Source organism: Corvus kubaryi, unplaced genomic scaffold (genome assembly GCF_017639235.1).
Source record: "Corvus kubaryi isolate FWS band 111438036 unplaced genomic scaffold, C.kubaryi_AGA036_p1.0 37398, whole genome shotgun sequence".
Taxonomy (NCBI): Eukaryota; Metazoa; Chordata; class Aves; order Passeriformes; family Corvidae; genus Corvus; species Corvus kubaryi.
In genome coordinates, this window is record NW_024581137.1 from 17,311,021 (window position 1) to 17,323,615 (window position 12,595).

The 12,595-nt window shown below is 37.3% G+C and overlaps 1 protein-coding gene across 4 annotated transcripts in view; it reads left to right on the forward strand.

The window, feature by feature from the left end:
- Positions 1–12,374, forward strand: part of TCAIM (T cell activation inhibitor, mitochondrial) — a 21,402-nt gene extending 9,028 nt beyond the window's left edge. For all 4 annotated transcript variants that reach the window (XM_042043206.1, XM_042043207.1, XM_042043204.1 and 1 more), the window contains exons 6-11: positions 210–332; positions 2,965–3,062; positions 4,682–4,773; positions 6,792–7,024; positions 7,549–7,680; positions 11,081–12,374. In XM_042043206.1, the coding sequence (XP_041899140.1) occupies positions 210–332; positions 2,965–3,062; positions 4,682–4,773; positions 6,792–7,024; positions 7,549–7,680; positions 11,081–11,306 (904 nt within the window). In that variant the 3' untranslated portion in view covers positions 11,307–12,374. The remainder of the gene's footprint in view (positions 1–209; positions 333–2,964; positions 3,063–4,681; positions 4,774–6,791; positions 7,025–7,548; positions 7,681–11,080) is intronic.
- The last annotated feature ends 221 nt before the right edge of the window (positions 12,375–12,595 follow it).

The following is a 12,595-nucleotide window of genomic DNA, read 5'->3' on the forward strand; positions in this document are numbered from 1 at the left end:
GACATTAAGTGCCAGGGTTTCCTCTGTAGATATCTTAGGGTGAAGCACTTAGCAATTTCATCTTCTCTATTTTTAAAAAAATCCCTTTACCTGATAATTTGACTTGAAACACTTACATTAGCAGTAAGAATTGAGTTACCTGTACTGTTTACATGGTAGATCATACAGCAGCATGCTTCTACTGTTGAGTATTTTTCCTTGTCTTCCAGATCCTGGCTCGATGATAATGAAGCAAGTGCAGTAAAAAAGCTGAAAAAGAGTTTGCCGCTTAGAAAAGAATTAGAACGTTTAAAAATTGAACTTTCTCATGAACTCCAGCTCTCAGATATCAGGTAATTAATTAGATCAGTTGTACTTGGATTAAGACAGTCAAAGCAAGGAAGTGTTGTCTAATACTATGCTATGAACTTTAAAAGCTTATTTCAGCGAAACAGCTATCTTTCATATATGAAGAAGTGTTACTGCACTGAGTGTTTTTCTAGAAGAATTCTATTGGGACAAAAGTTTCCTGTTACAGTCTGCTCCGACCGACCTCCTATTTGTAACTGAAAGTGTAGGCTCCAGCTGAGGCAGACACAGAAATAGATCTAGTGTGTATGTGTTAGTTTGGATGTTTTGCTGGTTAAAACTGCATTTCCGGAATTCAAGTTAATATCTACAAAGGTAACTAGGCCAGCAGTGAAATGCAACTTTGCACATGGTACATAATGAGATCCTGTGAATGCTTAATAAAAATGTTCTTTCTTCTAGTGTTTAGTTTCTCACTCTCCAGAGGAGGAGGAGATTCGTTTGTTTGAAAGATCTGATTGCAGTTGGAGATCTTGATTCTTCAGAATATTTTCCAGAAAATAATTTGCTATCTTTTTTTAAATTTTGTGCCTTTGAGGATGTTGGGAAATGAGATATTCAGGGTGGGGGAAGTGGCAGCGAAGGTATTCACAAATGGAAAAATAAACTTTGGGAGATTATTTCAAGGGCTAGTCTGTTAGGTTCTATTTTTTTAACCAGGAAAGAGAGAGTTGGAGCTTCTAAAATCATGCTTTTGTCCTTTCACCCTGCAAAAGACCCTGGTTTCCTTTAAGCTGAAGCCAGGCTTTTTGAACACAATTTCTAATGCTCTGTAACTGTGCTGTGGTGAAGGTTTTTAACATTCTGAAACAGTCTTCAGTATTAAACGCGTAGGTTTGATTTTATTCATGGCTTATATTAATTTTCTTAAATAGTTTGTGCTTCTGAAATACATTAAAATTATTGTGTTCCATGAAGAGTTATTAATCTTCCATGAGTTACACTGTTATAATCCAGGGAGGAATGTGAGTGCCGGACACCTGACAAGCCACTATGTTAATAGGACACTATTACTTGTGATTCTGGAGCCTCATGCTAGTGTTCACAGAGATCTGAAAAATGACTGGGTCACTGGCTTTATTCCATGTATAAGTTTAGGACAGCTGAAGAAATGGCCACCTTTTTCCACTCCTGTCTGGTGCTGCTGAAAGCAAAGTGATATTGCTAGGTAACTAAATAATTATTTGAATTACTTGTATTAGATTAAATTGCCTCACATGTGCTGTGGCGTAGTGCCATTCTCTGCATCCCAAAGAGTGAGGTTTTGCCAGTTAGGTTTCCCTAAAAGAGATTATGTGGGTGACCCTAGCCAGCAGCTGAGTACTTACACAGCCACTTGCTCATACACCCCATGTGGGATGGGAGGAAGAGAATAGAAAGAGCACAAGCAAGAAAATTTGTGAATTAAAGTAGAAGTTTAATAGCTGAAGTGGAGCAAAGCACAGTTCAAGCAAAGCAAAAGGAGGGATTAATTCTCTGTTCCCCAGTGACAGGCAGGTGTTTAGTCCCTTCTGGACAGTTGGGCCTCAGTGGGCCTCAGCATGTGTAATGTTTACCTGGGGAGACAAACACCATAACCATGAGGGTCCGCCTTCCTTCTCCTTTCCCTGAGCATTTACTGTTGAACATGACATATGGTCTGGAATATCCCTTTGGTTAGTTGGAGTCACCCATCCTGGCTGTGTCCCCTCCCAGCATCTTGTCCACCCCAGCCTATTTGCTGATGGTGGGGGGCAGGGTGGGAAGAAAAAGAGAAGACCTGGACGCTGTGCCAGCACTGCAGAATAGCCAAAATATTGATGTTTTATGATCACTGTTAGAGTAAAAAATATAAAATATGGGTGTTATGAAGAAAATTAACTCAATTCCTCACAGACACGGTACAATAAAGGAATGGGAATTTTCCACTTTGAGACGGTTTTATATCAACTAAAAGTCTGTAAAAAGGTATATTTTTTCCAATACACTGGGACAACGTCACAGTTTAGATGCTTTTTGAAATTTGTTTAGCAATCTGTCTGATCAGTCTGTAATGAAAAAGATGCCAAAACTATGTGTATTAAAGCCAGCAAGGTAACACCTGGCTCCTGTATGGTTTAACAAAAATTACTCCACTGTAAAATATGAATAATACATAGCAACTTTCCATTGGAATCATAGTAATGTTTTGGGCTAGGAACCAAAAAAAAAGGAAAAGAAGATAATGTCCTTACATACTGTATTTGCTCCTCTGGACAAACATTACGCAGTGTCCAAACAAACTGCATGCTCCATGACCAAACCAAATACTGGCTTGTCTGTTGCTGTTCTCTTACTAACCCCCTTCTTACTGGGGGAGAGATTTATGTCTGTCTACCTGGTTTTATATTTATTTTTTCTGGTGTTGGTTTTCTTTGTTTGCTTTTTGGGACTCACTTTGAGAAGCACTGTAATTTTATTTAGGCTTTCTATCAGTTCAAATAGCATATGACTTGGACAGGTTTTGAGTAGCCTTTATTACTTTTGGGGTGCTATTCTGCTTGTGCTACAAGGCTTTGAGCTGCATCTTAACTTCTGTGATTTTTTTTTTTTAAATAATATTGAGGATTAAATGCTTTCAATCACATTTTCATTTAGGTGGCAGAGGAGCTGGGGTATTGCTCACCGCTGTAGCCAGCTACACAGTCTGGGTCGATTGGTCCAACAGCGACCTGAAATATTAAAGAACGTTAAAGGTATTTCTGTTGCTTGATTCATATATCCTAATATAGTATTGATTCGGAAATGAGCATGGGTCTTCTGTTGCAAGGGATTCTTTTTACAAATTCTTTTGATAACTGCAAAAACAAACTTGTCAGGCTTACTGAAAAGCTGGTGAGAACTTACATTTTAAGCTGCTGGGTATTTTTTAAAGTGACCTTTCCTTAGAGTTTATTCACTGCACTCAGCTTCTAGTTTACTTCTTAATAAATGCAAGTGGAGTCTGTTGAAGGCACCAGACTTAATATTAGCAATGAAAGTAAAAAATGTAAACTGAACCTCTGAAAGGGTGGAGGTAGCAATAGATAGTAGCCCATGGTGAATTCAAGACAAAAATGTGAGTAAGTCTCTAACCCTAGCGAGGACTTACTAGAATACCTTTAAAATTGTACTGCTTTCTTTTCTCATGTGTTCCATAAAATAACTGTATTAAAGTTGGTATTTTCTCAGGAAAAACTAAAATATTCTGTAAACCTGACCTACCATTCTTCTCATACATCTGTTTGACCTGTGGCAGTAGCTGTTTCCTCTAATTGTAATTCCACATTTTATGCCTGTCTCCAGATACTCAGTTTTGAGTGACTTTCATTTGAGGGTTCACCTAATCCTTTGCCAAAAGACAAGAGTGAGTAGGACAATAAGTAGTAGTTTTAAATTGTATCAGATTTCAAATTAGTTCTTTACCTGAGCATGCTAAAGATTCAAAGCGTTAGAGAAGTCTGTCTTGTGAACCTGTTGTAGTCTCCATATTTGAAGATATTTAATAATGCACTGGATAAGTACCTGTCAGTAATTATACAAGTACAGTTGATGTTGCCTTTGGGTACAAGGTTTAACTAGATGCCTTGAAGCCAGTGTTGCTCCTTCTTTGGGGTTTTGGAAAACTGATTTCTGAGAGCAAGAGCTTCTACTTAAGCCTTGTCTTGTAGATTAATACATCACACTGAAGACTTTTGTGGAAGCTTATTTTGATAAATAGTTGACTGTGCTATTACCCTAAAGATTTCTTGACCATCTTTGTACTCAGCTAAAAAAACAGACTCAAAACTGATTTATCCCCCTAAAAATCCATCTAGAATTAGCGCTTTATGTTGTCTCTGTTTTTAAAAAGAATGAAAACATAATGTGCAAGTGTTTCTTACAGCTTGCATGTTGCAGAGAGTTGTGAAGTAGAGTTGAATGGCCTTATTAATAGTTCTTTGACCAACTTCTACCTTGTATATGCTTCAAGCATTTAGCGTGTGTTTCCTACTTCATACAGGATTCATACAGATTATTTGGATATCCTCTCTGATGAGATTTTCTCATATTTTAAAATAGTCATCAGAAAAAAGTCTGAGTAACTAAAACTCTTATCAAGTTCAAATAGAGAGAAGGCAAATGCTGGGTCAGGTTTGTATGAAAAAAATTCTTAAACTGGACTTTTCAAGAATCTCTTTCAAAATTTTGAGAATAACAGAAGCATCTATTCAACATGTGTTTGTGCTGCAGAAATGCGCTGCTTGTGACATGTTAGCAGCATAGTTAAGTCTTCAGTAATTGTAGGAATGACTGCAGTAACCCAAATTAGTAAAGAGCTTTGTTCAATCTCTAGGACGCACGGTGGTATTTACAGATCGCTCAGGTATGAGTGCAGCAGGTCACATAATGCTGGGGACCATGGATGTTCACCATCACTGGACCAAAGTAAGAAGATTTCAAAGTAAATGATAACACTCCTTGTTGTGACATCCTTTTTAAAACTGTAGCAAAAATTAATAGGTGCAGATAACTAATGAGTAATTTAAAGCAAACACTTAGCTAATGTGTTTAGCATGATGGTGTACACTGCATTCTAAATTTAATCCTGTGTATGCTGTTACTAACAAGAGTCTTTGCTAGATCTTTGCTGCTGCTTTCATTAATAAGTCAGTACTGCTTCTGATTAGATGTAAAGAAAATTAATTAGTTATGCACTGTTCCAGTCTGTGCAGTGAGTCCTGGCAGAGTACTTTGTGATCCATAAAGAGTTCATTCCCGTGAAGAGCTAATGGATTTTATTCCAATCTTTTGTAAATATGAGATTTAAAGGAAGTTGTGAACTGATGATTTCAGTCAATGACTACTAACCAACCCTACCACTCCATCTTGTTCTTTTAGGCAGCTAATGTGGATGTTGCAGAATTTTATCTTTAGTGACTATGCCCGTTCTGCTGCTGCTTGTGTAAAGTTCAGAGTGATAAGATTTCTGACATCCTAAATGATAGTGTTGTATGCAAAGGACCAAAAACTAAATATGTGGCAATATCAACATGTCACTTCAGGAATTTTTCTTTAATCTTGGTTACTGAAACATTACTGATAAAGCTATGAAAAAATATTTCTTTGTAAAGGAGATTATTGGTGGAATTTCATAGTTGGGAATTTCACCCTGCTAGAATATCAGAATATTCTATTTCTGTATTCCAATCAGTGAATAAAATGAAAAGTTAACACTCAATCTTCTTTCTCTGGTGGTAGTTTGAATTTTTGCCTATATATGTTTTACTGAGTGGGGGAAAGCAAACTGTGGCTTGTTAGTGTGAATGATTTACTAAGAACTTAAATTGAGAATCTGGAATTCAATAGAAAATTTTCTGGGATTTGAGAGTGTTGACAGTCGTTAGAATAAAGGTGTTCTGATTAATATTAAAATAAACACTAACTTCCTTGAAAAGATAAATGCTTCGTCTTTCTAGCCTTTGCTGCAGGTTTTTCCAAAGGGGTCATAAAGCCACACAAAATGCCATGCAGATAGAATAATGTGTGTAGTTAGTTGTAGTGATGGTATTTGCTTGGGAAGACAAAAGAGAGGTATATATTTGAACCTGAAATCAAAGGGTTTTTATTTTGAAATGCACTAAAGATCATGTGAAATGTTACACAGAAAGTCAGTGAAAATTTTGATGAGGTGGATGAGTCAGTTGGTTTTTAGAGAGCATGTTTGTCCAATTCTACCCCATTTTAGAAAGCAATCCTAAGTGCTATTACTTTTTGTTACTAAGTACTAGAAGAAGGAAGCGGTAGAATACTGTCCAAGTCAGTCTGTAGAATGCTTGGTCAGAGGTACAATATTTAAAGGATTTTTGCTGGTTTTCTCTGTAACAAATGCAAAAGCTGACCCAACTGTTATTGTGCCAAAAGCTGTTCTGATTCTACTATCAGAACTATCTACTATCTATTCTGCTGTTCTCCTGGGTTTCTAAAGAGATAGTTCTGAAATCACTTGACTTGTTCCAGCAGCAGCTTTTTTTTGTATGAAAAACTGCTTTAAAATAACAACAGAGTGGATGGTAGGTAGTGACTACTGTATGAGGAATAGCTCTACCACTATAACTGTAGTGATAAATGTTCTGTATAGGTGTCAGATTATGTATTTTTGTTTATGTGAAACTATTAATTTCTGAATATCTAGAGGACATCCATCTATGGTTTTATGTCCTTTTGGTGCCTTTATGTTATAAATATGGGAAATACTTAGAAGCTTGTTCCATTATATCCTGTCCCAAAACACATACACTTTATTTTTCTCATCTTTGGTATTCTTCAATTTTAATTTTTCCCCTTGGGTTCCATGTTTGCATTGTTAAGTGTCTCTTTTATAGTTTCTTGTTATTTTTTTAATTTATTAAAGCTAACTTTTAAGCTCTGTAACATAGAAAACGTTTGTTCATGTGTATGCACAGATTTTTGAGAGACTGCCAAATTATTATATGCTTCAAAAAAAGCTCCTGCTCTTGGAAGATCGGATAAGCCAACTTCTGGGAGGCATCCAAGTAATATATATTGAAGAGCTGCAACCTCTGTTGACTCTAGAAGAGTACTATGAGACTCTCAACTCTTTCTATAATAAACTACGTGACAGCAGACTACCTTTTCATCCTCGCAGTCTGCGAGGCTTGCAAATGATTCTGGAAAGGTAGGTATTTGCAGGGAAAGTTGATTTCTTTTAGAGCAATTACTCTTTTCTTTTTTTTTCTTACACTGCTTATTGCTCTCACTAAGAAGAAAAGTAATATAATCTCAGATTTTCATTATGTCAAAGTCTTTTTGTTTCTGAAGGATTTAAGTGCATTTTTATGGGTTAAGAAGGAATCAGACTGAAGAAAATCCTGCTTAATTTCATTCAAATTGGACTCAAAGTTCTGTCTATTTTACAGTGTTGTGCTGGGTTAAATCAAAAGTTTTGTGCTGTCATGTTCGTATTTATATTTTTTGAGTATTCTTGCCAGTTGCTTTTGAAATGTAATTTTAAAAAAGCATTACTACTGTATTTCTCTAGTGTCATGAACCAAGCCTGATAATTTTTTACCAATTATTCTGATTGTGATTAGTTTATATTCTTTTATCTTTAGATTTTTTCTGAAAGTAATTTACATAAATAGATAAATAGTTGCATTCAAAAATTATACCTTTTTCTTGACTTTCATCATGTTTCATTAGTGACAGATATGCACCAAGCTTACATGAATTTGGACACTTTATGATCCCAACGGTCTGTGATCCAGCAGCTCTTCAATGGTTTATTTTTGCCAAAGCACAGGAAGCAAGAGAGAATTTGAAAAGAAAGGAGGAGTAAGTGTTCGTGTGACTCGATACATTTAGCCCTTTAAAAATATTTGCATGTCCTGTTTTTTATTTGGAGAAGGAGGAGGATTTTAAAGAATGTATTCATACTGTTTTGGTGGAAAAACCCCTTTTGTTTCTAAAATAGAGCTCTACCCATCAGCTTTACTAAGTAAAGAATTACAGCATTAGTGAATGCAAACAGTTACTAGAAAATACCCTCTTTCACCTTGTAGAGACAATTGTACTTCATTCAGAAGTAAAATACGTTTGCTTACAAGACAAAATTGCATAATATGTTTTACGATTAGTTCCCCATCTAAGAGGTGGAAAACACCTTCTCAATGAATAAGAAAAGCAAGGATTTTTATTAATGTTAATTAAAATGTGACAAAAAAGCAGTGAAATCTAAATAAAAATAACTGAGACCAACTAGAGAATTGTTATTTCTAGTTATTGGTCACTTAGTTGAGAAAAATATTAGTTTGTACCTAACAAGGCGAAGAAAAAAAATCTGGGAAGAATGATGAGTGAAACACCTTGTGGGTATTCTCTCACAGGTGCGAGTGAGATGAGAGAGTTTACAATAGGGAGTCACAGCACCATACTTAATATTAGGGCCATGCTTTGTAATATCCATCAGAACTGTAAATCTGCTTCTTGACCTTGTACACTGCATGTGTCCTTGAGGATGAAGTAGAGATACTGGGGTTGTTAAGTGGGTGGTAGGTACTTGTCCTTTCAGAGGTTGTTACTGCAAGTTTATTTTTCTGCTTTGGAAAGTTTTTAATGAGCTGTTGAACTATCACACTGTCACGAGTGTATACATGATGTATAGATCCAGATCTGTTTTTGTGAAGTTATTTTAGGCATGAGTTGCTGAAGGCACTATGGTTTTAGCTCTGTTAAGACCTCATTATTTGGAAAGATATGTTTTGCAGGTGGACTTCAGTAAACATGATTTGTTGGAATTTTTCAACAACCCTAGTCCATCTTGGAAATTAGATTTTTGCCATATAAATTGCAACTACTGAATAGCTCTCTATGTAGCTGTCCACATGTGACAGCTGGGAAAGTATTGTCTGTAGATTTTGGGAGGGATGTTGTAGGAAATGTATGCATTTGCATCTGGGTAACTCACTCTCCAAAAAACCTCACACTACCACGCTTCATAAAGACACTGATCCAGGAAAACTGTGCCCTCAGAGTACAAGCAGCTGTGTTGTAAGAATGTAAGAGCCAAGATGCGTATCTTGTGTGCTGGATGATTGCTGGTTTGTATGAAATAGTAAACAACTGTACTGGGTCGCAATGTCTGTCCCCATCATCCATTAGCTTAAGGAGAGGCTTTATGGATGGGGCAAAAAATGTGGTGGGTTTTTTTACTCCATACTCCTTCCCAGTTTCTGTCTGACTGCACTTGAGAAAATACTTGAAGCTGGAAACATTATCTCATGTTAACAGCATTCAGTCGACCTTTTTATTTTCCCTTCCTCTTAATTGTCTTATTTTTTGAGCCAATTTGCATTTTGTGGCTCCAAATATCCAATGGCAACAAATTGCATATTTGAACCACGTATGGCATGTGTATATGAAAGAGGGAGGAAGTGTTCTGTGATTTATAGACCCACAGCCTGATGATTTCATTTGTCATTCTTTTGTTCTTGTGTGATAGGAAATACAAAACAGTCATTCTCTATCACCTCTGGGGTTTTTTGTAGCTGTGTCATATTTCCTTTTACTTGTCTTTTATCGAAGCTGAAAACTCCTTTTCCACTTAATGCTTCCTTGGACAGAACTCATTCTGTTCTTCTGATTTTCCTTAGCCTCGTGTGGCGGTTAAAAAGGCCTTAAGATAAAGGAAAATTGTTGCGGTGAACTGCAGCAGAAAATATTTTGAGATGGACTGGCTGTACTTTGCACATGGACTTGAATGTTCTACATGCAGTAAACAGCATAGCATGGCTGGAATTCCAACCTGAATGCTCAAGGAAGTCCAAATTCTGCTGCTCTAGAAAGTTCTGTTATCTGTGTGGATAATGTCAAGTCTTCTAGTAATGCAGGATTCTCCTTCCCATGCTTCTGTAAAGTATCAGGTTTGTGTGGTAATAAAGGTGTAAACCTTCCTGTGGAAGTGACTGAAAACAAACCTGCAATTCTCCAGCTAACTGGAATTCCTTCGAGGGAGCCTAAGATTTCACAGAACAGGAAAGCTTGGTGCCTAGGTATTTGGGAATGCACTCGGGAAGGTCATTTGGAAATGTTCCTTAGAGAGGACAGGCTCGCTCTGGTTAACTCACTGGCTCAGCTCATTGCTGACTGCCAGAGTGGGCTGGGCTCTTGTGCAGTGATCTGAGTGCCCCAGCAGAGCTCAGTGCCATGCAAGTACACAGAGGCACAGAGGTCCCATCCTGAGCTCTGGAGAGAGTGGTGGCAAGGCCCTACAGTAGCGTTTTCATGTGAGGCAAATGGTCTGAGTAGCTGTCGTGCTTAGCTTGGGCTGATTAACGTCCCAGTGGTGCTGCTGCTTTGTAGCTCCTCCCCTGTCTAGCACAAGGTCTGTGTTGCAGGGCAGCAGTGGTGCTGTGTCTGCAGCTAGGCTGGCTTGGAAATGCAGCTGTGTTCATGTGGCACAGTGCCTGAGCTAGTGGGGCTGGCTGAACCTGAACTGTCTCTTCATTAGTTGATCAGTCACAGCTCCAGTGACTTAATTAAATCTACACATTAACTTTGCTTCTGAGTAGTTTGAGTTTGCCACGTGGTGTCTTATTTCTCTGGAGTGAGGAAAAAGTTGTCCGTAAACTTCGGATTCAAAATTCATAGAATCGTTTAGGTTGGAAAAGACCTTTAAGATCATTGGGTCCAAGCAGATCAACAAAATTCTGCAATTGGGAAGTTACTAGCACACTTAATATGCATCAGTTTACTGTACTTACCAGTTGTTGGTTTTGATGACATACAGAGTACTGGTGTAACTAAGAGTAATTATGAAGATGATTTTGTGCATAAACTTAAACTTCCAATGTTATGTAAGTATTTTCATTCCTTACATTAAAAAGGGAGCCTTACAGGATTTTTATTTTTGTGTTTTTCCCAGTTATTTAGTGAGCAAAAAGATGTCGTGGCACAGGCTTTGAAATGTGACTCCATGGGCATGCGGTGCCCACAGTCATGGAAGAACGTTCACTCTGACTTCTGAGATAGACACATGCAACAACCTGCACAAAAATCTCAGCTCTACCATAGCTGTACATGAATTGACACCTTTGTTTACATGCATATAATCTACTTACTTCAATATTTCTTGTTTGAATAGATATTCAGTATACATTGAAATGCTTATTTTAAGGTGGGGGTTTTAAGAGATGAAGTTGTAATTTTGTCGCTGTGTGTTGTCTCCATTTGCCAGGATGATGATTACAGAGAAAGAGCTCATCGATACTTCCACGGAAAGATTTTCTTTGGATCGGCTGTATAAGGAACCCAGTGTTTCCAGTGCACAGATGATAGATTGCTGTAAGCGGCTGCTGGAGGAATCGTTGCCCTACCTACAAGGCATGCACCTTTGCATTTCCCATTTCTACTCTGTGCTGCAGGATGGAGACCTGTGTATACCTTGGAACTGGAAAAACTGAGGGATGTATCTGATAATCAGATAAATTGTTTTATTTTCTGTAAGAGGTTATAAATATGAATGTTTTTAAGAGTAAATTATTTAAATCTGTATTTTGATATCAGTATTCAGCTCACAAATTTTCTTCCGGCTGCTGCTGAGGAAGGATTGCAGTCCTAGACAATTTGCACAATGCACAGTATTGGTAGTCCTGGGAAAGAATCTGTACATTATTCATACTACTGTAGGAATCCCAGTGTATGGTTACAGTTGTGAAACAGCATTTTTGTAGTGAATTCTGAAAATACATTAAATTGCAAGTCTGCAAAAATGTGCATGTGTATTTTTAATATACATGAATATTGCCGGATAGATCATCTGAAATAGTGTGCTACTCCAGCCGGACATTACATGCCGTCTTAAGGGGTTCATTGAAGGCAGAAGTTAAGTACAGAAGTTATCTGGTGGCAATGCTGGCATTTCATATTGCTGCTTATCACTGAATTAGAAAAAAAAACAAGGGAAAAAACATCAGAATATTTCTCCTTTGCAGAAGAAAGCAGTACATTGGTGTCTACAGCAGAATTTCACATGCTGGTCCAACATTGTTGCCTTAGAATTCCAAAATATGCCAGTTATACTGTCTGTGGTTACTTTAAAGCAGACATCAATCTCTTCTTGTTTTCTGGCATTTGCTCTATAAATACAGACAATCTTCTTTACTTACACTATAACAGATTGCAAATCCCATATACAACCCTTAAAACCTGAGTAGTTTAATGTGACATCTATGGGAAGGAAGCACTGATCTGTGTGGGATTGTCTGCAGGAGTAAGTACTTCTCAGTAAGAGCAAGGAGTTTGCAGTATGGCAAACATGTGGATCCTTACTGGTACTTTATTCTTTGGAAAAAAATGAAATAAAGTGTGAAAGCATGTCAACACTTTTTCATTGTAATACATGCCAAGATGCATTTTGATATTTGGATTACTACTTCGCAAAATATCATTTGAGAAAGACCAACTGCTTAACATTTCTGGATTTGAATTTACCATAACTGGCAAAAAGAAAAGGAATTGTCAAATGCTTACTTGCCTTGTATTTTTATTTGTATTGAGCAGGGCAATTGGTGTGGTTCTCTGTTTTCTCCTGTTAGAAGGCTCAGTATCAAGTTGTTTATTAAGATGTCAAACTTAAAGCAAAAACCCCCACTGTGATCTCAGAAAGGACTGTTCTAAAACGTCAAGACAGAAGCTGTGACTTCCTCAGGCCTGCAATCCAGGGGATTTACCAGCAATGCATGGAGAGGTT